The sequence below is a fragment of the Lipotes vexillifer genome, unplaced genomic scaffold (genome assembly GCF_000442215.2).
Source record: "Lipotes vexillifer unplaced genomic scaffold, Lipotes_vexillifer_v1.1 scaffold479, whole genome shotgun sequence".
Taxonomy (NCBI): Eukaryota; Metazoa; Chordata; class Mammalia; order Artiodactyla; family Lipotidae; genus Lipotes; species Lipotes vexillifer.
Genome location: NW_006796443.1, coordinates 1030961 through 1058695, shown reverse-complemented (window position 1 = coordinate 1058695; position 27735 = coordinate 1030961). Strand labels below are relative to the sequence as shown.

Here is a 27735-nt window from a genome sequence, read left to right as displayed (position 1 = left end):
CCCACCCATTCTTGCTCCATCACCAGCCAGGCAGCCTCTCAAGGTTCTCAGTATTCGCGCGCGCTACACGTAACAGGCGTGCCCCCAGATGACAATGAAGGTTCTTACCCCTGGGAGAAATGCAGCTTCTCATTTAAACAGTTTCCATTTTGTTATTGCCAAGTTTGCTCTGGAGTCAAGCAAAGGAGTCATATACCTCCTCCTTCGGAGACCTGAGCATTGAGGAGGGATCTCCTGCCGCCATGTTACTGCCTGAGACGAGCCCATCAGTCAGCTCTTAATGAGCCACAGGGGCACCCGCACTCCTGGCTTTGACCAGAACAAATAACCTGAACACTGTGCTGGGTAGTTATTATCAGAAATGCAGTTGAGAGGAGCGGTATATGTGCAGGCATAGGTAACGGGTACTCAGTCTATCCATAGATATTCTCAACTGTGTTAAGGATCAGACAGGTCCTTCAGAAATAGTCCATCTTAGATGATGATTTAGCTTGACATCCTGCCCACACCTCGGGATTGCCGTACTGAGCCGTGTCCATGTGCCGTGATGGATACAGAAAGAATCAGACTGAAACCCATCCCTTCATTGACTTCAGGCCAACTTTTGTGGCTCCAAGGCTCCCAGAGTCCCTTGTGTGAAGCTCTACATGAGAGATTCCTTTTAGAGTGAAGGGGTAGGGAAAAGGCAGCTTGAGTCAGTGAGCGCTGTGGTTGCCAGGCTCTGCCTAAGTACCGGATACAAAGACAGGTAGGACCTGGACTTTCACCATGGGAAGCAACTCTGTTTCCCTGAAGAGCTGGAATGTGCTTCCCCTTGTGATCAGTGAAAACCATGGAGCTGTTCCAGACTCCCTCTACACACATATATATATTCTTTTTCATATTCTTTTCCATTCTAGGTTATTAAATGATATTGAGTATAGTTCCCTGTGCTACACAGTAGGTCCTTGTTGGTTATCTATTTTATATGTAGTGTGTATATGTTACCCATCCTTCTAATTCATCCGTCTCCCCAACCCCCTTTCCCCTTTGGTAGCCATAAGTTTGTTTTCTATGTGTGTAAGTCTCTTTCTGTTTTGGAAATAAGTTCATTTGTTTTTTTGGGTTTTTTTTTTAGATTCCACATATAAGTGATATCATATAATATTTGTCTTTCTCTATCTGACTTACTTCACTTAGTATGATAATCTCTAGGTCCATCCATGTTGCTGCAAATGCATTAATTCATTCTTTTTATAACTGAGTAATATTCCATTGTATGTGTACTTTTTATTTTTTATGGGCTTAATATTTGTTAATGTTTTACATCCTTTCTAGTATAAGGTGGGGTATAATTCTTAAATCACTTGGACCATTGATCACCAGTGAATGGTTAGACATCCATTGCATCAGCATAAATCCCACCTATGTTTTAAAACCTTGGGTTCTGCCAATAGTTGGATCAGCCCATTCGCCTCTCTTGTGGATCCTGAAGGCCAGAGTACCTCAGCTCCCTTTGAGTTACGTGAAGAGTTTAACCCCTTATAGACCACAGCAAACATACCACTATTAAAATTGGCATATTCATAGTTATCTAGAAAAAAATTTTACAGTTAGAAAGGATTTCTATATCTCTGAAAGCAGAATTGCTCTGTTATGTGAAGCTAACAAGTTTTTAGAAAGATTCAGTAGAAGTTCACCAAGAAATTGATTGACAGAGCTCCCCAGGACTGGGTCAAGGATGAGACAGAAGTCCGGAAGTGGCAAAGCTAACAGGGAGTGTGTTGCATGTTCCACTGCATCTCACACTCAGAGTGTATGGAGAGATTCATATTTGTCTAATTCTCAACCATTAAAAGTCTGTAATCTGGGCTTCCCTGGTGGCACAGTGGTTGAGAGTCCGCCTGCCGATGCAGGGGACACGGGTTCGTGCCCCGGTCCGGGAAGATCCCACATGCCGCGGAGTGGCTGAGCCCGTGAGCCATGGCCGCTGAGCCTGCGCGTCCGGAGCCTGTGCTCCGCAGCGGGAGAAGCCACAACAGTGAGAGGCCCGCCTACCGCAAAAAAAAAAAAAGTCTGTAATCTGGAAGAATGATTAGTAAAACCGGACATGTTGCATAAAAAAGAAATAATGTCAAGGAAATAGCATTTCACAAATTGTTATTTTGTATTGTTTTGTTTCTAATTGACAATTAGAAACCAAACTGTTGCCATATGACCTACTGAATCTCAACTAAATTCAACAAAATTACAAACATAGAGCACTTGCTAATAGCAGAGTACCCTGCTAGGTACAGAGTTCCCTGCCATCCTTGAGCTTGTAGCCTTGTGAGGGAGACCTATAACAACTAATTCTGGAGACTTTCCTGGTGGTCCAGTGGTTAAGACTTAGCCTTCCAATGCAGGGGGTGTGGTTCGGTCCCTGGTCGGCGAGCTAAGATCCCACGTGCCTCACTGCCAAAAAAACCAAAACAGAAACAACCTTGTGCCAAAAAAACCAAAACATAAAACAGAAACAATGTAACAAATTCAGTAAAGACTTAAAAAAAAAAAAAAAAAAAAAAATTACAGAAGCTGAGAACTGGAAGGAACTATCAAGATGATCTCATTCAATAATTTAATTTTAAAGCCAAAAAAATTAAAAAAAAAAAAAAAAAAAAAGAATTCTGATAGGACACTCAATGAGAGGTACTCAGTGCAAAAGGCACAGGAAAGCATGCCTCTCCAGACACTCCCCTTCCGGACACCATCCTCAAAGCAGTATTTTGCTGACAGTCTCTTCGACTGCCACAACACTGTAAAGAATTTCCTCAGTTTTCGTCTGTAAAACCACAGAAATATTGGGAAGATATCATACTAATATATGACTTTTTAAAAAAAATTTTATTGAGGTATAGTTGATTTACTGACAAATCCAGGGGAAATTATAGTAAGACACCACGATAAAATGAACTTTTTTCAAGGCTTGAAGAGGCTTCATCATGTTTTATGCTATTTGATTTTTAACAGGAGGTACTTTAACGGTTTTGGTTTTGTGCATTTTCGTATACTTATAAACATAGCCCCTCACATTTACTACATAAGTCCCTTCAGAACGTTTTTTTAAGAGCATAGAAAGTCTGATGAAACTAGAGCATTAAAATCTTTCCAACAGAAGGAGAAAACTCTGAAGATTTCACAAAACAGCCTCTTTGAGGAAAAGTGGTACTTAGATAGGTAGCTGGAGGGATCCGAAAGGGAAGACAGGATGGGAGAGGACTGCAAGTCCTGTGCCTGCAAATTCCTCATTACGACCATGGCCTTTAGAGCTGAGGTCACCTCTCAGGTCATTCCCTCCAGTTTCCTCATTCCTCAGACAGGAAACTGAGACCCAGAAACATTAAGGGCTTTGCCCAAAGTCAGAAGGCTAGTTGGAGACAGAATAAGGTAGAGCCCAGGTCTCTTCCCCTTGTTTTCCCTTTTTTGTTTTGTTTTTAAACATTCCCCTTTATTTCTAATTTTTTTTTTGAAAAAATTTTAATCTACAAAAAAGTTGAAAAAACTGTAAAATGAACACCCATATGCCTTTACTTAGATTCACCAAGTGATCATTTTCTCCCCTTGTTTGCTTTATGTTTCTCTCTAAATACACAGTCTTTTTCTTCTCTCTGATCCATTTGAAAGTAAGTTATAACTATCATAATACTTTACCTCTAAATACTTCATTATGCTTCTGCCAAGAGTAAGGACATTCCCTAAATGATCTCAATACCATTATCACGTCTAAGAAAATCATCAATAATTTTATAATATCTTATAAAATCGAATCCATGTTCACTTTTCCCGACTATTCCAATGGTTGCCATCCTGGGCTATAGAATATAAACCATCCCAATAGTGTCTAATTATTTTTCCCCCTACAATCTGGGATCCAGTCAAAGTCCTCACCTTATTGTGACCTCTCCCGTTGCGGAGCACAGGCTCCGGACGCACAGGCTCAGCGGCCATGGCTCCTGGGCCCAGCCGCTCCACGGCATGTGGGATCTTCCCGGACCGGGGCACGAACCCGTGTCCCCTGCATCGGCAGGCAGACTCTCAACCACTGCGCCACCAGCGAAGCCCTTGTTAGCCTCTTTTAACCTGCAGCAGCCGCCTTTCCTACCACTACCATTCTACTTTTCACGATGGTCACTCTCTTGAGGGTGTAGATCATTTGTCTTGTAGAATATCCCTCATCCTGGATTTGTCTAGCTGTTTTCTCATGGTGCCATTTACCTTGTCTCTATATTTCCAGAACTCCTAACAGGCTTTCTCTCACAGCAGCTACCCTGGAGACTTTGTAAAATCTTCCCACCATCCCTGCCAACATAACTAAGATTTTGAGTGGCCACAGGCTATCCAGGCTCTGCTGGGGCTCTCCAGGCCTCCTTTGTATGGGGTGAGCAGGTGGTGGGATGGAACCTACTTGCATTCTGTGAGAACTTTGCCTGTTTATAATGAAGTATTTTGAGGTATAAGTAATGGGTACACATAGTACAAAGTGTAAAAGGCACAAAAGGAGTCAGAGTGAAGAGTCAGCCTCCGCTTCCCTCTCTCAGTTCCCAGTTACCCTCCCTGCTGGTGACCACTGTTGATAGACTTTCTTGGTGTCTTCTCAGAGACATTTGATGCATATACATCAAGTGACAGAGTACCGTTCACTCTGTTCTGTGTCTTTACACTATATGATCTTATCCAACTCGTTTAATCTCTCTGTACTTTAATTTTCTCTCTTTTTTTTTTTTTTTGCGGTACACGGGCCTCTCACTGTTGTGGTCTCTCCCATTGCGGAGCACAGGCTCAGTGGCCATGGCTCACGGGCCTAGCCACTCCGCGGCATGTGGGATCTTTCCAGACCGGGGCACGAACCCGTGTCCCCTGCATCGGCAGGCAGACTCTCAACCACTGCGCTACCAGGGAAGCCCAATTTTCTCATTTTTGAAGGAAGCATAAGGACAACAAATAACTAATGAAAGCACGTCATTTACTCAGCAAATATAAAATGAGGCATGAGCAAATGATAATTTTAGGAGCTCCCAGTGAAAAATGTATATTCCATAGCCCAGGATGGCATCACATGTGCTGTCACATGTTAGGAATTTAGCAGTGTATGCTGAGACTCCCCACTCCCCAGTTCCAGAAGTTCTTCATGTGGTCTTCCTGTAGTTATCCCTCCATTGTAAAGCTGTCTAGTCTGCATTTGCTTTGAAACATTCAGAAGCCACTGGCCTGGCCTGCAGATCTGGGCTCTTCACCCACAGCCTCTCTCTTGGCATCTGCTTTGCATTCTCTTTGGCTTGGGCTCAGCTCCTGGGCTCTGGGTCATTAGAGTCCAAGTCCAGGAGGCTCATTTAGAGTCAGCCTCCACTTTTATTCCACCTTAGCATGACCCCTGAGCAAGAATGACTGAGAAGGAAAGGACCCATGAGCGAGAATGACTGGGAAGGAAAGGTAATTCAATGGCAGAACACATTTCAAAGGCATCTGGAGTTTTTTAAGTTTCTCATAATTGTTCTACCCACTGAATTCAATTATTCTCAAGAACAGCATTTACAGTAGGCTTAAGACAGGAGCAACATTATTTGCTAATAATCAGCATAAAGTCCTCTAATCTTATGATCTGCAGAATTTTTGATGGTCACATAGCACTTAAACGCTGGTATGAAAAGTGGAATGATAACGGTTACGCGAACCATGTCATTTAAGTCAGGAAGCATTTTTTTCCTTTACCTTCATTCCAGTTTGTTCCTCTTGATGTCTCCAAGCCCCTGGAAATGTTTTCACTGTAACCTTAAAGTAGACCTCCTTTGCAAAAGCTCTTAATGCCTTATTTATTTTTTCTTCCAAGTATTTAATAACACCAAAAATTAGGTGTTTCTTCACTGAGCACTCAAATAGTGACACTGGAAAATAGAGTTATTGAGTTATTGAGAAGTTGGACTTTGAAAAAAAACTTCAAATGTATTGTTTCTCTGGAGACATATAAACCACTTCTAAGGTCATGGTTTCCTAACAGAATTTTATTTTTTTCTTTTTTTTCGGCTGTGTGGCTTGCGAGATCTTAGTTCCCCTACCAGGGATTGAACCCTGGCCCTCGGCAGTGAACGTGCCGAATCCTAACCACTGGACCACCAGGGCATTCCCCCTAACAGAGTAAAAGGATCCCTTGAAGGATGTTGGAGGGCAGAGGTGTGTGGGCAGCACTTTTTATCCCTTCCCCCTACATCCCCAATTCAACCAAAATAATTCCACTTATACTGATATTGCATGACATTTCACAATCTGGACTTCTGTGCAATATTTCATTTGGAGAAAGAGTTCCACTGCTTAAAAAATTTTTAGAGTTAGAAAACTGCTATTCTAGGACCAAGACTGGATTGTTATTTCTTACAGACTCTGGGGGCTTTCTTTTTGGAAAAGCCTTCATCAATCCTCTCTTAGATTTGGATGATTCAGTCCCTTGACAGAAGAAAACAAGGCACAGGTGTTCCTACAATTAAGTGAAGCAGACTTTTTCGTTCCATTTCTTGGATGTGCCTGTTGAATTTTCATAGAGCCTTGAGAGCAGAAATGATCTTGGAAATTATTTTCACCAACCTGTTTGTTTTAAGATGAGGAAATCAAAATGCAGATCCCAAGGTCACACAACTAAACTGTAAACAGCCAGGATGTCTGACTCCCACTTCAGGGCCTTTCTTTTGTTCACGTTTTATCCCTTGTTCTTGCAGCCATCTTATTTCTGCCCAATCAGTATATTTACAAAGCTGTAATTTAGGAATAAATAGACCGTTTACATAAAGTATTCTGTCTTCTCCCCTTAACACTCCATCATCCAAAAGAGGTATACTAGACATACTTTTCTCAAAGATATCTTGGTCGGAAAGATGTGGAAAGATGTGACTCACAAACCAGCACCACTGGGAAAAATTCCTTCTATCAAAAATGTAGTTCAACATCTGTAATTCACCTTTCCCCAATGTCTCAGGCATGTTTCAAATGTTTAGAAATGGAAATCAATCATCTTATCAGGCTCAGGCTTTGAACAAATTTTTTAATTTATTTTTTTTGGCCGTGCCGCACGGCTTGTGAGATCTTGGTTCCCCGACCAGGGATTGAACCCAGGCCCATGGCGGTGAAAGCTCTGAGTCCCAACCACTGGATCACCAGGGAAGTCCCTGAATAAATTCTTATTGCTGCTTGAAGGTAGGACCAAAGAAGGGTGTACAGACTTCTCTGAATCCATTCAAAGTTAAACACGAGTTCAGAATTGACTCAGTTGTAGATGTGGAAGTATTGGCCAATCTAACTATTCAAAAAGCCTAAGCAGAGATTGGGAGAGGGTGGAGGAGCAGGGGAGTAGTTAGGGAATGGTACTTCTCTATAGTAAAAGCATTGGACTTAGAGTCAGAGCACCTGGGTTTGAATTCCACCTCTGCCAGCACTAGATCTCTGACCTTAAGAAAGTCCGTTAATCTCCGAGCATCGATTTTTTTATTTGGGAAATGATGTTAATAACACCCACCCCAAAGGTGTGGAGAGAATCAGAACGAAATGAGATATACAGAAGCACTTTGTAAACCCTAAAGGATGGTACGAATGTTGACATTATACTCATTAAATGTATAGTCCTATCCTTGCAATGACCCTGTGAGGTTAGGTGAAACAGAGATTATCCCTACTTGTCACAGAGGTTAAGTGATTTACAAGCATACAATGTTAGAGGTCATCTAAACCAGCATTATTTATAAGGTAGAAACAAGATTTGGAGGGGTTAGGTGACTTGCCTGAGGTCGAAACCTTGTTAAAGTCAGAGCTAAGTCTAGAATCTTTGACCTTCAGAACATTGTTCTCTTTACATTAACTTCCATAAGAAGAAAGGTTAGCTAACTAGTACTGTAGATTATTGACTATACCCTAGAGTTCTGTTAGCACATCTCTTGACCTTTTAAATTATATTTATCTTCTAATCCTTTGCTGCTGGCTGTCAGCAGTGCCACCTAAGAATGGTGGGTTTTTATGTCTAGAAGGAGATTCGAATTTCACACATCATCAAGCTTCCGAAATAGCCTCAAATGATTCTCTTACCTACTTAAAATATAGATAAGTAATAAAACATAACTTCTCCTAAAGTTAGCAAATGATTATCCTTCCCAGTAAAAATTTAAACACAAATCTTATTCATAAAAATGCTCTTCGTTTGAAGCAAAGCTTTCTTTGCCATCTAAGTATTATAAATCATCCTAATCTGATGATAAATCTTTGTGTCTTGCACTGAAACTCAGCATTTGTTTTCATTTTTCATACCTTTCTCTAAACAAATGAGATTTTCAAAAGAAAATATAGCAAAAGGGCATTTAAACAAGCTTCTAAATCAAAAGAAGTATTAAAATTGTTCCTCTCTAGTTGACTTTTCTTTACTGCTGTGGTTTAATGTTTATGTTGGATGTTAAATACAAGACTCCACGGAGATTTAAGGGATGCTCTGAAAAGTGCAGAAATCGTGATCATAAAAATTTTGAGCTACCCAGAAAAAGTTATGATCTAAATGTTAGGTGGTTGATAACAACAGTAATGTTCTTGTTTAGTGACTCCTATGATTCCTGTCTGGAAGCAAGCTTGAGACCCTATCAGGTCTGATTTGACAGTGGTCACGGCAGAAGCAGACTGGGTGAATGGCAGAAGCAGGAGTTAGAAATACTAACTACTAATAAGTATAGTTCATATACTTTTTCCTTTAACCCAGGCAATTTTGAGGATTAGCTCTCTGTTAAACGTGTTGGGATCCTTGGAGAGCAGATACTAGATAATTATGACATAGAAGGATTGTTTTTCATGGAAGCTTAAAATGATCTACAGTAACACCAGGGAATGCTCCACATTTGGATGTACTTTGAATTCTTCTCAAGCAGTTTATTTACTTTGGGCACAGAAGAATCCCCAAGCCCATCTGGAAGATGAGAACCAGAGCCTGCAAGCCATTTTATAAGCCCCATCCTGTCCTTTAGGTGTGTCTTCCCAGCCTTTGCAATACTAACGAGGCCCAGACAAAGGCAGATCCTTCTGCAAATTGCACTTTCCTTACTGCAAATAAAGGAAGGAGAAAAAAGGAGGAAAAAAAAAGGAAGGAAGAAAGGAGGGAGGAAGAAAGGAAGGTCTGCAGCTCACCTATCTCATTTGCCTGAAAAAGTATAGGATGCTTTTTTTCTCCTGGGCAGATAATTAAATGGTAGCTGATAGATAGATCAATCAAATGGTAGATGGATTTGTGACTAAAATGTTTCTGGAGTGTTCAATCAGTCTGTTTTTGATAAAGAGCATTCAACAGTTCATTTGACTGCTATTTGTTTAAAAATTAACTAGCAACGTTTTTCCTTGCAGTAACCAGTTATGTCAACCCTGTAAGCAGACCACATGGTCAAATCTTTATTTATATAGTGTCACCCATGGTCATCTGGTTAGTAAGAACTTTAACCATCAGTTAAAGGGAAAGAAAAAGTCTAATATATATATAATCAAGGAACTGATCTTACCCCCTTATGTGTAAGATTCCCGTTTAACAGATTACTTCACCAGCCCCCTAATGAAATCAGCCTGCCTGGCACCTTCTCAGGAGAACTTTATTCTTGGCTTAAAACGTTCCTGCTGTGACTATTGTCAGATCAGTCTGGACAGGGCCTGGCACATGTTTCCATGGAGGAATCGTGCAGGTTTTCTCCACATCCGTGCCAATCCTCGCACTGAGCCCGTGGTGACCTTGATTAGGCATATACTGAAGCCAGCACTCCCCTATAGTAATCCATCGTCCAGAGCTGTGCTGCCTTTAGGTTTCAAGTTTTGCTACCTTTTCACTACGTTGACAGCAAACTATACATAGAGTTTCTTTTCATATATGGAATTTGTTACATCCCTGGAAAGCATTTACTGCCTAGCTTTTTTAATGTATTGGTAAATTTCCCTCACAATTCTTTTGTATCATCCTTTGTATTTTTAAAAAACACCCTAAAACCAGGCATAGAATAATGTCCCTGGCCCCTGCCCAAGGCCCCACTCTGGCTCTTCTCTGGCCATGCCCCTACCATCGGTGGAGGAATCTATGGGGCCAAAGGGACAAGCCCACTTAGAGCTTTTTCTCTAGATCATGCTCCCAGTTCCTGGGATCCCTAACTATCCTGCTCGGATGACCCCAAGTCTGCTCGTTGGGCCTCTTTGTTAGGTCCATCTTTCTGGGGCAGACTGGCCAATTGTGTGAGCGCCCAGAGCTGAGGATGACTGAAGGTTGTGATGGCATGTGGACGTGAGGACTGGGTGTCCACACACGTGCATGTGAGGCACCTCGTGGTGGGGGACAGAGCCAGCTACAGAAAGAGAAGGGCGTGGGCTGCAAGCCAGGGGCCAGGACTACCCACACAGCCATGTTCTAGCACAGAGCTTCGAGAATCCAAGTATTCGAAATTTGACCCTGGCTTGTCCCTCCTTTGACCCTCCGAGTCATTATAATGTATGTTTATCTAAGTTGGAGGACAGAACATATTTTATTTAACAATTTGTAGCCTGATTTATAGCTTTCAAATATTTAGACATCCTATATGGGCCTTCATTTGTCCACTTACTTCTTCAATTATACACTTGTCTTTGTCCACTCTCATTCTCTCTGCCTTCCTTTTAGTCTCAGAAAAAGGAGTGTCCTCCCTCCCTCTCCAAACATGACCCTCTGTGACCTGATCTCCTTCCCCACTGCCTCCGCTCTGCTGCCTATAAAACGCAGACACCTCTCCCCCAATACCCATCTAGCTGCTGTTCTATTTCTCTTTCTTATACCACAAACCTTTCACTGAAATTATCCCCACAAAGGTCACCATTGATTCTGATGCCCAGAAGTCATTAGTCACCATTCTCCTTGATGGTATGGTTAGTGTAAGTCAGCACAGTTGCACAGCTGTTTCCGAAACACTGCACACTGATTTCCAGGGCCATCCCGGTTACCTGCATCTGCCATTGCCTTTCTTCACTCTGCCCTGTGTCTTTCTTCCACCCCAACAAGGACAATCCCCAAGGCTCCGTTGAGGGGGTCCTTTGCTCTTCTCTCTCTATGCATTTCCCCTTGACAGCTGCACCTCTCCCTCCTAGGGATGACAGCCAAGTTTCAGACGACAAGAAATAAGTTTCTTCTCTGATATCTCCCTGAACGCACGATACCAGCGTGTCTAGAATGGAACTCATCTTCCCCAAGTAACCCAACTGCCTTCTGACTTCTTATTTTTACATAAAAATTATTTCAGCAGAAACTTTTCTACTTGTCATTTTTCATACAACGGATTCAGTTATGTTAGGGGTTGTTGGTTTTTTTTTTCAGCTAACTTGGGCTAACCACCATTTATCACGTGAGTGCTGGGAGAAAAAAAATGCATTCCAGCTTCCAAAGAGCTTATTTGTAAAAGAATGTAGCCCACATGGGAAAGGAAAGCTTCTTAATGCCCCAACTTGATTGTAAACTCTCTCAAAATATTTCAGCAGTTAACAGACCAGGCCACTCATAGATACTAAAATGCGTTAAGATGAATAAGATACAGCCTTGCCTTCAAAAACCTCACCAGTTAAAAAAGAACAGACATGAAAAGCAATCATTGCATTGCCCTCAACACCTTAAGTAGTGTTTTGCACATGGTAGGTGTTCAAAAGACAGCTGTTTACTGATGGTCAGATGGTGAATAGACAGTAGTAATTCTTAAGCATTTTGACCCATAACACTCCAAGTAATCCCTAAAATATTTTGCCCCAGACCCATACCCAGAATTTTCTTTGCAGATCCCCCAGTTGCTCAAATACCCTAACGTCTATTCCAGTCTTTATATCAGCATCACAAAAATTCTTACAGGGAGGGCTTCCCTGGTGGCGCAGTGGTTGAGAGTCCGCCTGCGGATGCAGGGGAGGCGGGTTCGTGCCCCGGTCCGGGAAGATCCCACGTGCCGCGGAGCGGCTGGGCCCGTGAGCCACGGCCGCTGAGCCTGCGCGTCCGGAGCCTGTGCTCCGCAGCGGGAGAGGCCGCAACAGTGAGAGGCCCGCGTACCACAGAAAAAAAAAATTCTTAGAGGGAGATGGGAGAAGAATAGGGAATTTGGGGACAAACCCCATGATTGGAGAGAATCACCTTGCCCCAGTTATAGTTGCCTCAGGTCCCAAATTTCTTTCCAGATTCCATAAAAATGCTGCACCTTTCTCTCAGCTCCAGCCTTTTCTCAACAGACAGGACTTTCTCTTGTGTATTGTGAGAGAGGGAATTTAAAAGGTTATTTCCTAAACTGAAAAATCGGTGTCATGCACTATTAAATAGAAAAGCAAATTATAAAATCACATGGTCAACATTATCCATTAGTTAAAAATAATGTTGATGCAGACAAACATGTGTGTGAATGTGCAACCCCTTACACATATATTGAAAGGAAATTCAAGCTTAAGAACTTATACAAGGAAACATTAACAGAGGTTATCTTTGAGTAATGGGATCGTGGATATTTTTTACTTTCTTTTGTTGTGTTTTTCTATAATTTCTGCAGTGAATGTTTCACTCTTGTGTTCAGGAAAAAAGTATGTGTATTAGTTTTCTATTGCTGTGTAACATATTACCATAAACATAGCTTCTTAAAGCAATACCTGCTTATTAAGTCATAGTTCTGTAGTTCAGAAGTCCGGCCAGGCTCAGCTGAGTTCTCTGCTTAGGGTCTCATAAGGCTGAAATCAGGATGTCAGCCAGGCTGGGCTCTCACCTGAAGGCTCTGGGGAGGAATCTGCTTCCAAGCCCATTCAGATTGTTGGCAGAATTTGGTTCTTTGCAGTTGTAGAACTGAGGTCCCTGTTTCTGTACTGGCCCTCAGGCAGGGTTGTTCCTAGATGTGATGCTTGGGGTCTTGCTCTGTGGTCCCCACCATCTCAGCCACAGATAACTCCCACATGTCAAATCCCCCACACACTTCAAATCTCCCTGTCTTTCCCTCCTACTAATAGCCAGAAAAAACCCTTACTCTTTAAGAGCTCATGTGATTAAATTAGGCATACCCAGATAATCTGTTTTGATCAACTCAGAGCCAACTGATTAGCAACCTTAATCACATCCACAGCATGTTACATAACATAATCATGAGTGATATCATATTCACAGGTCCTGCCCACACTTAAGGGGAGAGGATTGTATAGGCTGTGTATACCAGGGGGCAGGAATCTTGGAGACCACCTTAGAATTCTGCCTACTACTCTGTGTGTGTGTGTGTGTGTGTAATTTTTTTTAACTCTCCCCTAAAAGTTAAGAATGGAATTCTTGGTAGCCCCTGTAGCCCTCATCATACTTTCTACCTCCTGCTGGAAAGCAGAGATCACACAAGGACGGACCAGAAGTGAAGGAGCCTGGAATTGTTTTGCCTTGTTGATAAACACACATCCATCTCTCTGCTTTTCTCCATGGCCATATGTTGAGCAATTCTGGGCAATAACAAACCAAGGAGTTGGAGGCTTATAGGTCTAATGACAGTTCTTTAGTGGACAGAGGCTTCTAACTCTCTGATTCTCTTGCCTATAGTATGACATCACTGGACACTCTGGAGATGGCTACAACATTGCTCTAGTTCCAATTAACAAAATCCCCAAGGACGATAAGCAAAGACTAGAAATTCTCAGGGTAAGTACATTCAGTTACCTCTGAAAACTTCCACCAGATTCAGTAAAGTATCTTCTGGTCACTGAAAAGATTCACTGAAGAAGCAGCAGTTACAGGAAAGAAGACTTTCTGTTTCACAAACATTTAAGCGTTAAACTGAGAAAGCACCGATCATGCCTAAATTCCTTTTTTACGCCATACAAAACTTAAACTTTGTTCCCTGCATATTTTTAGGGTACTCAGGATTGTATTGGGATTCTATTCAGCCCCCTATATTTCAGAAGGAAAAGAATGACTCCTTCTAGAGTACTCTCTAACCCAAATTTTATGTATTTCTTAGTATTTTCTAACAATAAATTCAGTTTCACATACTTAGATATACAATAGGAACACGCTCACCGTGATTCTCAAGTAAATTTCCTCCCTTGCTATTGATGTAAGTACAATGTTTAGTGTTGTAACTTTGTTTATTGGAAACTCAACCCATTCCTTATTTTTCTTCTGTGTCATCTCCATTCTCCAGTGTGATACCAAGTTTCATATTTTCTTACATTTTCTCACTTTAAATGGCAGCTTGAGCCTTAAAAATCAGTGCCAAATGGGATAGTTTTGGAACATTTCCTGTTTTTAATGAAAGTCTTAACCACATTCAAATATCACTGTGTATTGTTGTCACACTAAGATGCAAATTAGATAGAACTCCCTCAGAGTATTTGTGCTTTCTCATTGCCAATAGAAAAATCATCACGTTTGTTAAAAAAAGGAGCTTCTCATTCATGGCCTTTGTATGATGCCTCTTCCCCCCAGACGATGCACGCCCACGCTCAGTTCTGCATGAGTGGGGACCACACATTAGAGGGGACAGAACACGCCATCAAGGAAATCGTCAAAGAAGAAGCTGATGAGTACTTTGTCATTGTCTTAAGTGATGCCAACCTGTCACGCTATGGAATACATCCTGCCAAGTTTGCCCAGATCCTGACAAGCAACCCTCAAGTAAATGCTTTTGCCATTTTTATTGGATCTTTAGGTGATCAAGCAGCCAGGTAAGTGTCATCCCAGGATGCAGCAGGGGGCAGGGATGGAGATACTTGAGTACCTGACACATGCCATTTCATGGGCTTCCCATCGTGAGGGGCAGTGACGGGGGAGGATGGGAATGGAGGAGAAACAGAAACCAGAGTTGCTGCCCTCAAGCAGCTGAGAGTCTAGGTGAGGGGATGGGACGTTCTAGCTTATATCTGGATGAGCAATAATACTTTAAGTTATTTATTTTTCAGTTTATATTTAAACTAACCAACAATAAAATAAATAGCAAATTGATTTGTCCACCAGTAAATTAAACAGTACTTTATACATTTTGCCTTTTACATCAAGGTGCTAAGCTCAGTTCTATTCAGTTCATGCTCAAATCATAATCAAAGTAGCAAACATCTACTATTTTCCTAGCGTCAGAGATTGGGTGTCTGTGTCTCTACATTGTATGTAGACAGACACACACATATATGTAAATAATACATAACACGTGTGTCTACATATTTATAGACATAGATAGATCATCTTCTTATATTTCTCCTTCATGTATGTCTGTAATTATAGTAAGATGCTGCACTGAATATGCTGAATATTCAGTAGAGAAATTTATGGTCAGACAAGAAATACCATTGTGGAGAGTCTGAAAGGAGAGATCTGAAAACACTTTTATTTCTTAAACACACTCACATTTATCTTTTTGAATTATAAACAGGAAGACCATGGTTTTTCTCTGCTTAAAGTACTTGTAAGAAGCAGAAAACGCAATTGAAAGTATATCTCCAAAAAAAAAAAAAAAAAAATCCAGCCTCCACACAAAAGGCCACATACCCTTTTGTTACTCCACCTCTTCTACCTGTCACACCCTGTGGTACAGAGTCCTACAGACTAGGAGATGTTTTAGTGTCCAAAGTGCTGACATATTTTTCTCTTCCCTTCGCCTTACTGCAGGATTGCAGAGTACAGCTAAGAACAGACTTAATATCACGTAATTACAGTCACTTTATTACAACTGAATTTGCATTTTTCTCAGTTGTATGTGTTAGCTTCTTCAAGGACTTCCGTGTCCTCAAACGTAAGCCATGCCTTTCCACTCAGGTTGTCTTCAGGACCAGCCCAGGATGAATCAAACGGCAAGCTCAACAAATATTGGTTGAGCTGAAAGAGCTATTTTGTCTTTCTAGTGAACAGATCCTGTTTGAATACTTAAGAAAACACAATAATACCCTTGTGGTTTCCTAGGGAAATGATCCAACATCCACTGGCAAAAGATATGTTGCAGAATTAGCTGGTCTACTGGGCATGTGCCAAATGTATGATACTACACAGGATGGTGGACTTTTATTAAATGTCATTCCAAAACCAAACTTTGTTGGCACAGTGAAAGGAGGCGTTCTTTTGGGTAGAGCTGTGTCTTGTACTTATATTGCCTCCAAAAATGTCCCTTTGTTCCAAATGATAAATTGGCATTTTAAAAAATTATCATAAGCCTGTATAACCTCAGTGTCATCAAAACAGCAATTGCATAAGTCAGATTACATTTCACATTGTATGATGTGGGGCAAAAAAGAGAGAGAGAGACAACGTGTGAGAGAGAGGAAGAGAGAAAGAACCACTTGGGGTTTGGCTGGGCAACGTTTTTCAAGACCTGTTTTCTAAGGCAGGAAAAGCAGTTAGAAGTACAGGGTGAGGCCAACACGTTCAGTGGATCCAGGTGAGCTAGTCCCAGATTGATCCCTAGGGCTCCGTTCTGTCCAGGGAACATAAAAATACCAGGAAACTACAGTAATAAAAGGGAGAGAATTTTTTCTTTGCGAATTCGCTGATTTTGTCACTGAAAAGACCTTTCTTTCGGTTCAGTGCTTTCAGTGTGCCTCTCCCTGTAGCTGTTGTTTGCCTAGTGACAGCGGGTTCCACTGCAGGCAGGGGCAAGGTATTAAAAAGTGAAAACTTCCCTTCCTAAGAAACCATTCGGATGCTGAGGTTTGCAGGGGCAGGAGGTGGAAGGGGAGCCCTGATTTGCAATGGTAATTTTCTTTCCCCATCCATCCTGACAGGCTTCAGAGAACTCTACCAGCTGGCCGGTCTTTCGTTGCCATGGATACCAAGGACATCCCTCAGATTTTACAACAGATTTTCACCTCCACCATGCTGTCCAGTGTTTAAGAAGTGCCCTTTATCATCCCGATGACCCTGGGATTTGAAATAAGCTAGGAAGAAAGAGTATTCTGAAGAAAAGAAGAGGTCTATAAAGTGCCCCTGAGTGATGACTGGATAATTCTGGCATTCCCGGGCCTTCCTGCGCTTGCTAAGTAATCAGAGTTCAGCGAAGCAACCAGAGCGAGGCCTGTGCATGGAAATCTACAACCATTGATGGGTTTACAAATCATTAGAGGAAGCGAGTTGACCTGCATTATACAAAAGGTCAGGGTTAAGGGAAGGTGGTTTGAGAACTATGGTGCTTGGTCTGTTTCCAAAAACCTGACGGAAAGAGTACCTTGCTTTTGCCTTAACACAGCACCTGGTCACCTAAGATAACAAAAGTGACCCCAGCAAACCAAGCTTTTGATGCCACATTCTGACACTGGAATACAAGTCTGTGCAAACTCACCCAACCAGCTCCTCTTCAATAATTATTTTTACTTTCTCCTCCACTCTGTACTACCCAACAAACAATGACTTTACAGTGTTTAACCCACTGAAAAGTCCTTTCAACGGCAATATTCTATAAAAGGTTGGGTTTTCTCAATAATTTCATTTTCTTAGCCCAAACCAAAAGGAATCAAAAGATCCTTGGATTGCTTCCTTTCCCACGTGACTTTTAAAAGCCTTTTTAAATAATAAGGAGCAAATGTCCTATTCTCCGTGCTGCTGGGACTGGAGGGATGTCTTGCCTTAAGTTTCCTGTTTCTTCTTCTTTAGTGCTCCTCAGAAGTTTCACACTCCTCCGTTTTGGTGTCCAAAATGTAATGCTCAAAATAACAAATGCTTATGTTTTTACATAAAGCAAAGTAAAAACAAGGCAGTATGTTTGAACGGAATGGTAATGAGATTTCTTTAGCTATATATATATATATATATATATATATATATATATATATTTAAGCCTCATTCTTTTTTTTTATTCCCAGTCTCTCTTGGGCTGACCTTTACTTATCAATAGACTCGATGTCAGTTTTTTTTTAATCGAATGCTCCAGCAGAAGTCAGTCTCTTTCCAACCATATAATAAAAGTTTCTCTTCACCTTTGATGGTAAAGTCCGAAATGCTAGGGGCACCATTGTGTCTGTGCTTTCATTAAGACAAGTTGGAAAAATGTCTTGTCAATAATGGTAAGTTATTGACCCATACATAGTGGGAATTGTACGATTCATTTTGCTTTAATTAAAGGAAAGAAAAATAGATGACACCCATTTGTTTCACCAATCCATCTCCCTATCAAAGAAATAAAAGTAATCAGATTTCCAGTGCAGTATTGCCCAGCAAGTTTGCGTGGCTTGTCTTGTTTCTCTAGACAGACGCTTGCTTTTGTGTACTGAATCATCCAATGATGCAAACAATTTCAATCCAAGAAGTATCTTTAAAAATGCAATTGCAGGGCTTCCCTGGTGGCGCAGTGGTTAAGAATCCGCCTGCCAACGCAGGGCACACGGGTTCGATCCCTATTCCGGGAAGATCCCACGTGCCGCGGAGCAACTAAGCCCGTGCGCCACAGCTACTGAACCTGCGCTCTAGAGCCTGTGAGCCACAGCTACTGAAGCCCACGCGCCTAGAGCCCATGCTCTGCAACAAGAGAAGCCACAGCAGTGAGAAGCCCACACACCGCAGCGAAGAGTAGCGCCCACTCGCCGCAACTAGAGAAAGCCCGCGCACAGCAACAAAGACCCAGCTCAGCCAAAAATAAATTTTAAAAAAATTAATTAAAAAAAAATGCAATTGCATTAATAACAACAATAAGAAGAACGGCAGCTAGTATTTACTGACTACTATGTACCAGGTATGCTAAGTGATTTCATACATTATTCCATTCAATCCTCACAACAGTGCAGGTGGGTTTTTTTTAACATCTTTATTGGAGTATAATTGCTTTACAATGTGTGTGTTAGTTTCTGCTTTATAACAAAGTGAATCAGTTATACATATACATATGTTTTAACCTCATTTACAGATAAGGAAAGTGAGGCTCAGAGAACTTAAATCACTTTCCTAAGATTCCCATTTCTAGACTGTTGACTAACTACTCATTGTACTATTAACATCCTCATTTTACAAAGAAGGAAACTGAGACTTAGGGAAATTCAAGAAAATAGGGGAAGGGGCAGAGCTGTGACCCTGGACTGTCCCCTCTCATGCTTTATTCTCGCAAACCTAGGTGTCGAGCTTTTGGTGCCTTTTTGTCCTTTCTCCCAGTGCAGTTTCTTTTCTTGCAAAACGACCACATTTCCTAGAGCTCCCTCTCCGTGGTCCTCAGAAACTATCTGCACTATTTGAGCACTTAGAGGAGGGAGTGGGGACCAAGGACATGGGACACTGCTGGAGGGACACTTCCAACTGCTCCTTGGGCCCACAGTGAATTGAGGAAGTGTCCATCCAAGGGGCAGCTTAACCCCTAGGGGTGCCCCTTTGCTAGAGGGTCACAGCCCCTGAAAGCCTTTGGAAGTTGAATCCAAGAGTGATTGACGGAACAGCCTTTTAATGAATCCTCCCTATGGGTAACTACCTGAGTCAGCAGAAGCCTTTTTTTTTTTTTAATAACATGGAAAGAATGTTCTCAAGTAATTTAATTTCCCTTTCCCCACTGGCCAGACATCCTTTGCAAAAGTTATTTTTTAAAAATATGTAACTCCTGGCTTTTCTGATTTGTAAGAGGGAAGGATGATGGGGGAGGGGAGTAGGGAGTGAGAAAATGAAGGGCTTCTTTTCACTTCTTGCAATACCTAAGAAGTTGTGCCTTTATTATTAAATGCACTTAATTATAGGCCACTCCAAGCTATTCCCAGGCCCTTCTTAGGGCCAGGACGTTATAATAAACGCATTGTGTGCCTCAGGGCGGGGGGTTCCAGAGAAAGGCAGCTAAATCCGTCCTCAGGGAGCCCGTGTAATGCTGAGAGGGTTCATTGTGATCCCCAGCAGCCAGGAGGAATGAATGCCATGAATCGTTTCAGTAGAGGATGCGTTTTCCCCCTGGAGTTCTTTGTGTGCTCCAGCAAAATGACCTCATCGCATACAGGCAGCTCAAGCGCAGCCACAAGAAGAGGGTGAGAGCAGGAATACCAGAGCCCAGCACATGTTTGGAATGAATCATTTAATTCTTTACATTACACCCTTTCCTGTGAGCTGTCAGGAGGAGAAATCCATCAATGCCAGAAAGGTTTCCTCTAAACAAACTTCCAGGCTTTGAGAGCCATACAGAAGTGGTTTTCCGTGGGGAGCACTGTCAGCGTCCCTGAAGGCAGCTCCGGAGGCTCCAAACCCTCCCTCCACCTGGTGCCTTCTCGTGCCTGTCAGATCAGCCAAAATGAAATTCCTCGGGGAACCGAGCAAAGAGATATGGGACCAGGGAGCAAGAGGCATCCTCGCTTATTTGTTGCGTTTCTATTTGTTTCCTCCCATCACAATTATAAGAGATATATCACAAGTCTAAGCTCATACCTCATGTGCCTAGACAGACTTTTTTTTCTGGAATTGCATCTAAGGAAGAGTCAAACGTCCATGCGTATTTAGTAAACTGTACATCACTTATTCAAGTTATTAAGAAATAAAATGTCCCCTTTTTAAAACATCATTCCAACCACTAACATAGATGGCTTTTTAAAATACTTAATTGGAGAGTCTAATTCACTACCAATTTCTGGTCAGGGTTATATCATAAAGTTCTCACCTGTTGCTTTTCCTTTACCTTTTTTCTAAGACTTGCTGTGGCAAAAGTACTACAGGTAATGGAAAGGAATTCCAAAGTTCCATCTTGTAGTGGTCCTACAGAACTGACTCTGTCCCTTGTATGTCTTAGAGAGCCACATCATTTCAGTGTATTTTTGTCCCAACCTCACACACATTTTAGCCCCTGCTGTACAGAGGATTTTGGCACGTATATCAATCGCCCTAACAAAAGTGTGTTCTTGAATGAATATGCATTCTAAAAGCTACATAAGCTTCATTAGAATTGGTCAAGAGGGCTTTTTCCCCCCCGGCAGCTGGACAGATATTTCTGTTAGATCATGATTCACAAGATTTCTGCCCATTGTCTCTTGCTTTGCATTTTGCAGCCATAAAATAAAATTCCATATCTGCTGATCTGCACAGTGGGATCAGAAAGGATCAGGAATTGGAAAACTACTGTGTGCTGAGAGCTGACCTTTGTGCCACAGCTGAACAATGTGCAATTGTGTATGTGGTTTTTATTTTTTTTTAATTGTTAGATCCTGTAAACAAAGATCTCCAGAGGAGAAAAAAAAATGCTTGCCAAGCAAACTCTCAAGATGAGAGCGATTTGACACTCTTTTTTTTTGAGACTAAGCGCTATCTGGAGCTTTCACCTTCAAACAGAGACAGCGTCTCTTCTGGCCCAGCCGTGCACATTTGCTTTAGAATGCCAGGGTTACATAATTTTAAAATTGAGTGGCACTTGTGGTATTTGGCCACTCAGAGCAAAGTATAACACTCTTTTAAGGTGGCTTGGGTCCTTAAAAGGTGGCGAGAACATCGTGTTGTGCTCTAAGAAATCTCATCAAGGGACCTGTCAGCTCTAAAGCGCATGGACCACCACGCATGGTCCCCCCATCCCTCCCTCAGCAGGCACCAAAGGCACCCTGACCCTTCGTTCTTGTCACGGGCTTCAGTGAAAGGGTTTGGAGCTGCCGGCTCTTCCCCTATAGGAACAACTGAACGATTTGTCAATAAACCCTGACTCCAAAGATGGTAGGTATGACCCCAGAGGAGTTCCAGAGTATAAGGATTTATTGAAATTACATACAACTCTGAAGCATTAGTAACAGTAACTGGAGCTTGACCTGGAAATGGAAGGGAACTGTCTGTCTGAATTTCCCAAAGCGAGTGTGTCTGTCATGCTGGCCAGAACGTGGAGAGAAAATAATGAGCCTGTCAAGAGTCCTTTGTGTAACTGGTCTCATGATGCCATACTTGAAGCCTTATTCGTTGAAACTTGAAGAAAAATAAAGTGTATGTACTCAGACAGGACATTCAAGTTGGACTTTCAAATGTAACATTTATATTAATAAATACCAATGCTAATTTATTGAGACTGACCATTTCTTCATTTTGGAACTAATAATTAAGAAATCGTCCATCATCAGGCTCCAGGAATAGAGTGAGTCTCAACAAAGCTAGGTTGTCCGTTTCCTTTTACAAAAGATTTTCTGGCCCATATGAAATTCAGCGCTGAAAACGCTGGCCCAGAAAGGAGCACTTAGGGACCAGTGGAAATAAGTGGCAACACTGGGGAAGCAGCCTGTTGACCACCGTTGGCCTTGCCTCCCGGCACGTGGGATGGGGGATAGGGGTGTCCCCATAGATCCCAGAGCTGGTAAGGAATCCAAGGGTCTCTGTAGCAGGCCAGGATGCCCAGATTCCAGGGTGTATGCACACACAATTAAAAGGACAGATGATGGACTACCTGGGAAGGCCTAAGGCTTAGTTAATGGACACAGGCACTGGGGAAATACAGCTGTTTGTTTTGCAGTGAACAAAGAAATGGTCTATCTGAAATGCATCCCTTAGGACCCAGATGCTTTTGACCAACAATTTTCCAGGCGGATAGAACATGCACGTCCATACATGGCAGGCTTGAGTACAAAGATGTGATATTCAATGTGTGGTGCCTGAACTAAAGCATCTCTTTTTCTCTCTCTGACCTTTCCCACAAACTGGAGGGAACTCTCTGCAGAGATTGAAGATTGTCACAGCTCCACAAAACCTCCTGAAAGCAGACATTCAGTCACTTGGCAGGAACACAGCCCTGCACAGCTGGCCTGGCGCCTTGCCCCCTCACATCTGAAGTCTATCTTTAGAGAGGGGTTGCTCAGCGAGAGGGGCTCCCCTCTTTTAAAATACAAACAGCTCTGGGAGGCCATCCATCACAAACACCTTGGTTTGAATCCCTCATTCACAGGCTTTCCTCCTAGCCCAGCTGAGATGAAGGTCCTCAGACAGGACTGTGACTGGGGGGAAGGAGAAGGGGGTGAGGGATGTTTGCCACTTGGAGCATCACTCAAGCAGAGGAATGGGCCTGGGACACAGCAGGAGGGCATGAGACATGGGCACATGGCAGGCTGTGTATTTGGTCCTCCTGAGAGCACCCACTGAAGGCTTCCATGGGTGTGCATTGGTGGCTTGGTTCTCTTCCATCTTGTTTTTAAGTTTTTAATTTTTTTAAGGAGTTTAAGTCCTTTTTTTAAATTAATTTTTATTAGAGTATAGTTGATTTACAATGTTGTATTACTTTCTGCTGTACAGCAAAGTGAATCAGTTATACATATACGTATCTCCACTCTTTTTTTGGGTTCTTTCCCATGTAGGTCATTACAGAGTACTGAGTAGAGTTCCCTGTGCCATACAGTAGGTCCTTATTAGTTATCTATTTTATATATAGTAGTGTGTATATGTCAGTCCCAATCTCCCAGTTAATCCCTACCCCTTGCCCCCTTGGTAACTGTAAGTTTGTTTTCTACATCTGTGACTTTATTTCTGTTATGTGTGGAATCTAAAAAATAGGTACAAATTGAACTCATCTTGCTTTTTTAGAGACGTCAGATTTCCACCTGTATTTTGCCCTCCATCTTATGGAGGCTCTACCTTTCTGACATCTGTGTTACAGAAGCAGGTGCAGCAGACATGTCTGGGAGGGAATACCCTAGCCATGGTTAAGGGCCTTCAGCTCAAGGGCAAGGCCTTTCAACTTTGGAAACCTACTCCACAGCCCCTGAACCATGTCTCTGGTGAAGTGAACAAATCAGATTCTTTTTTATGCCCTGTTCAGCTGGCTAAGAGAAGAACTCTTGCCCTGAGCCGGGGACCTTTCAAAAGAGAACTTGCACCTCTGAAAGGCTGCAGCTTTTATTGGAAGCCACTTTCCTCCTTGCAGAGGCAGGGCTGGTCTGCGCCCCATAGGACAGCCCAGCAAGCCATGGGGAAGTTCTAGTGCTAAGAGCTGTGGAATTCCCAAGCTCCATCCTGGTGAGGACTGAAATGAGATCAGCGTGAGCCTCTTCAACTCAGAACATTCCTTTTGTGGAATGAATTCTGAGCACACTCCTACTAGAAAGTTTTCTGAAGTGTCTGCAATTCAGCCTTTAGGAAGAAGATGTTATGTAACAGTTTCTAAAAGCCCGTAAGGATGTCCTGACTGCTGTCTGCTGCATACGGTGGGGCGTTACTCCAGGACCTTGCTTCAGACAGGTCTGGACTCAAAGACGGCTAAAAATCCTCAACAGAAACTCTCCAGTAATTAAGCAGCACCCAGCAACAAATGAGCACATCCGTGTGGCTGACAGGGTCTTTGTGCTTCAGCTGGGAGTCAGGCCTGTGCCTCTAAGATGAGATAGCCAAGTTCAGGACATTGGTCCACCAGAGACCTGCGGCTCCACGTAATATTAAACGGCAAAAGCTCTCCCAGAGATCTCCATCTCAATGCTAAATCCCAGCTCCACTCAATGACCAGCAAGCTACAGTGCTGGACACCCTAAGCCAAACAACTAGCAAGACAGGAACACAACCCCACCCATTAGCAGAGAGGCTGCCTAAAATCATAATAAGGTCACAGACACACCACTGGACGTGGTCCTGTCCACCAGAAACGCAAGATCCAGCCTCATCCACCAGAACACAGGCACCAGTTCCCTCCACCAGGAAGCCTACACAAACCACTGAACCAACTTTAGCCACTGGGAGCAGACACCAAAAACAACAGGCACTACGAACCTGTAGCCTGTAAATAGGAGACACAAAACACAGTAACTTAAGCAAAATGAGAAGACAGAGAAACACACAGCAGACGAAGGAGCAAGGTAAAAACCCACCAGACCAAACAAATGAAGAGGAAATAGCCAGTCTACCTGAAAAAGAATTCAGAGTAATGATAGGAAGATGATCCAAAATCTTAGAAATACAATGGAGAAAATACAAGAAATGTTTAACAAGGACCTAGAAGAACTAAAGAGCAAACAAACAATAATGAACAACACAATAAATGAAATTAAAAATTCTCTAGAAGGAATCAATAGCAGAATAACTGAGGCAGAAGAACAGATAAGGGACCTGGAAGATAAAATAGTGGAAATAACTACCACAGAGCAGAATAAAGAAAAAAGAATGAAAAGAATGAGGACAGTCTCAGAGACCTCTGGGACAACATTAAACACACCAACATTCTATTTATATGGGTCCCAGAAGAAGAAGAGGAAAAGAAAAGGACTGAGAAAATATTTGAAGAGATTATAGGTGAAAACTTCCCTAATATGGGAAAGGAAAGAGTCAGTCAAGTCCAGGAAGCACAGAGAGGCCCATACAGGATAAATCCAAGGAGAAACACACCAAGACACATACTAATCAAACTATCAAAAATTAAATGCAAAGAAAAAAATATTAAAAACAGCAAGGGGAAAACAACAAATAACATACAAGGGAATCCCCATGTGATTAACAGCTGATCTTTCAGCAGAAACTCTGCAAGCCAGAAGGGAGTGGCAGGACATATTTAAAGTGATGAAAGGGAAAAACCTACAACCAAGATTACTCTACCCAGCAAGGATCTCATTCAGATTTGATGGAGAAATTAAAACCTTTACAGACAAGCAAAAACTAAGAGAATTCAGCACCGCCAAACCAACTTTACAACAAATGCTAAAGGAACTTCTCTAGGCAGGAAACACAAGAGAAGGGAAAGACCTACAATAACAAACCCCAAATAATTAAGAACATGGTAATAGGAACATACATATGGATAATTACCTTAAAGGTAAATGGATTAAATGCTCCAACCAAAAGACATAGATTGGCTGAATGTATACAAAAACAAGACCTGTACATATACTGTCTATAGGAGACCTACTTCAGACCTAGGGACACATACAGACTGAAAGTGAGGGGATGGAAAAAGAGATTCCATGCAAATGGAAACCAAAAGAAAGCTGGAGTAGCAGCTCTCATATCAGACAAAATAGACTTTAAAATAAAGACTATTACAAGAGCCAAAGAAAGACACTACATAATGATCAAGGGATCAATCCAAGAAGAAGATATAACAATGGTAAATATTTATGCACCCAACATAGGAGCACCTCAGTACATAAGACAGCCTTTTACGGCTAACAGCCGTAAAAGGGGAAATCGACAGTAACACAATAGTAGGGGACTTTAACCCCCCCACTTTCGCCAATGGACAGATCATCCAAAATGAAAACAAATAAGGAAACACAAGCTTTAAATGATACGTTAAACAAGATGGGCTTAATTGATATTTATAAGACATTCCATCTGGAAACAACAGAATACACTTTCTTCTCAAGTGTTCATGGAACATTCTCCAGGATAGATCATACCTTGGGTCACAAATCAAGCTTTGGAAAATGTAAGAAAATTGAAATTGTATCAAGTATCTCTTCCGACCACAACGCTATGAGACTAGCTATTAATTACAGAAAAAAATCTGTAAAAAATACAAATACATGGAAGTTAACCAATACACTACTAAATAACCAAGAGATCACTGACGAAATCAAAGAGTAAATCAAAAATACCTAGAAACAAATGACAATGAAAACACAACCCAAAACCTATGGGATGCAGCAAAAGCAGTTCTAAGAGGGAAGTTTATAGCAATACAATCCTACCTCAAGAAACAAGAAACATCTCAAATAAACAACCTAACCTTACACCTAAAGCAATTAGAGAAAGAAGAACCAAAAGAAACCCAAAGTTAGTAGAAGGAAAGAAATCATAAAGATCAGATGAGAAATAAATGACAAAGAAATGAAGGAAACAATAGCAAAGATCAATAAAACTAAAAGCTGGTCCTTTGAGAAGATGAACAAAATTAACAAACCATTAGCCAGACTCATCAAGAAAAGAGGCAGAAGACTCAAATCAATAGAATTAGAAATGAAAAAGAAGAAGTAACAACTGACACTGCAGAAATAAAAAGGATCATGAGGCATTACTACAAGCAACTATATGCCAATAAAATGGACAACCTGGAAGAAATGGACAAATTCTTGGAAAAATACAACCTTCTGAGACTGAACTAGGAAGAAATAGAAAATATAAACAGACCGATCACAAGCACTGAAATTGAGACTGTGATTAAAACTCTTCCAACAAACAAAAGCCCAGGACCAGATGGCTTCACAGGCGAATTCTATCAAACATTTAGAGAAGAGCTAACACCTATCCTTCTCAAACTCTTCCAAAACATATCAGAGGGAGGAACACTCCCAAACCCATTCTATGAGGCCACCATGACCCTGATACCAAAACCAGACAAAGATGTCACAAAAATAGAATATCTCTGATGAACACAGATGCAAAAATCCTCAACAAAACACTAGCAAACAGAATCCAACAGCTCATTAAAAGGATCATACACCATGATCCAGTGGGGTTTATCCCAGGAGTGCAAGGATTCTTCAATATATGCAAATGAATCAATGTGATAAACCGTATCAACAAATTGAAGGAGAAAAACCATTCAATCATCTCAATAGATGCATTAAAAAGCTTTTGACAAAATTCAACACCAATTTATGATAAACACCCTCCATAAAGTAGGCATAGAGGGAACTTACCTCAACATAGTAAACACCATATATGACAAACCCACAGCCAACATCGTTCTCCATGGTGAAAAACTGAAAGCATTTCCTCTAAGATCAGGAGCAAGACAAGGTTGTCCACTCTCACCACTATTATTCAACATAGTTTTGGAAGTCCTAGCCACAGCAATCAGAGAAGAAAAAGAAATAAAAGGAATCCAAATTGGAAAAGAGAAGTAAAGCTGTCACTGTTTGCAGATGACATGATACTATACATAGAGAATCCTAAAGATG

The 27735-nt window shown here is 41.7% G+C and overlaps 1 protein-coding gene across 1 annotated transcript in view; it reads left to right on the top strand.

The window, feature by feature from the left end:
- VWA8 (von Willebrand factor A domain containing 8) overlaps positions 1–16843 on the top strand; it is a 368026-nt gene extending 351183 nt beyond the window's left edge. Inside the window, exons 43-45 of the mRNA XM_007468612.1 lie at positions 13568–13666; positions 14453–14691; positions 16735–16843. Coding sequence (XP_007468674.1) covers positions 13568–13666; positions 14453–14691; positions 16735–16843 — 447 coding nt within the window. The remainder of the gene's footprint in view (positions 1–13567; positions 13667–14452; positions 14692–16734) is intronic.
- Positions 16844–27735: the final 10892 nt, after the last annotated feature.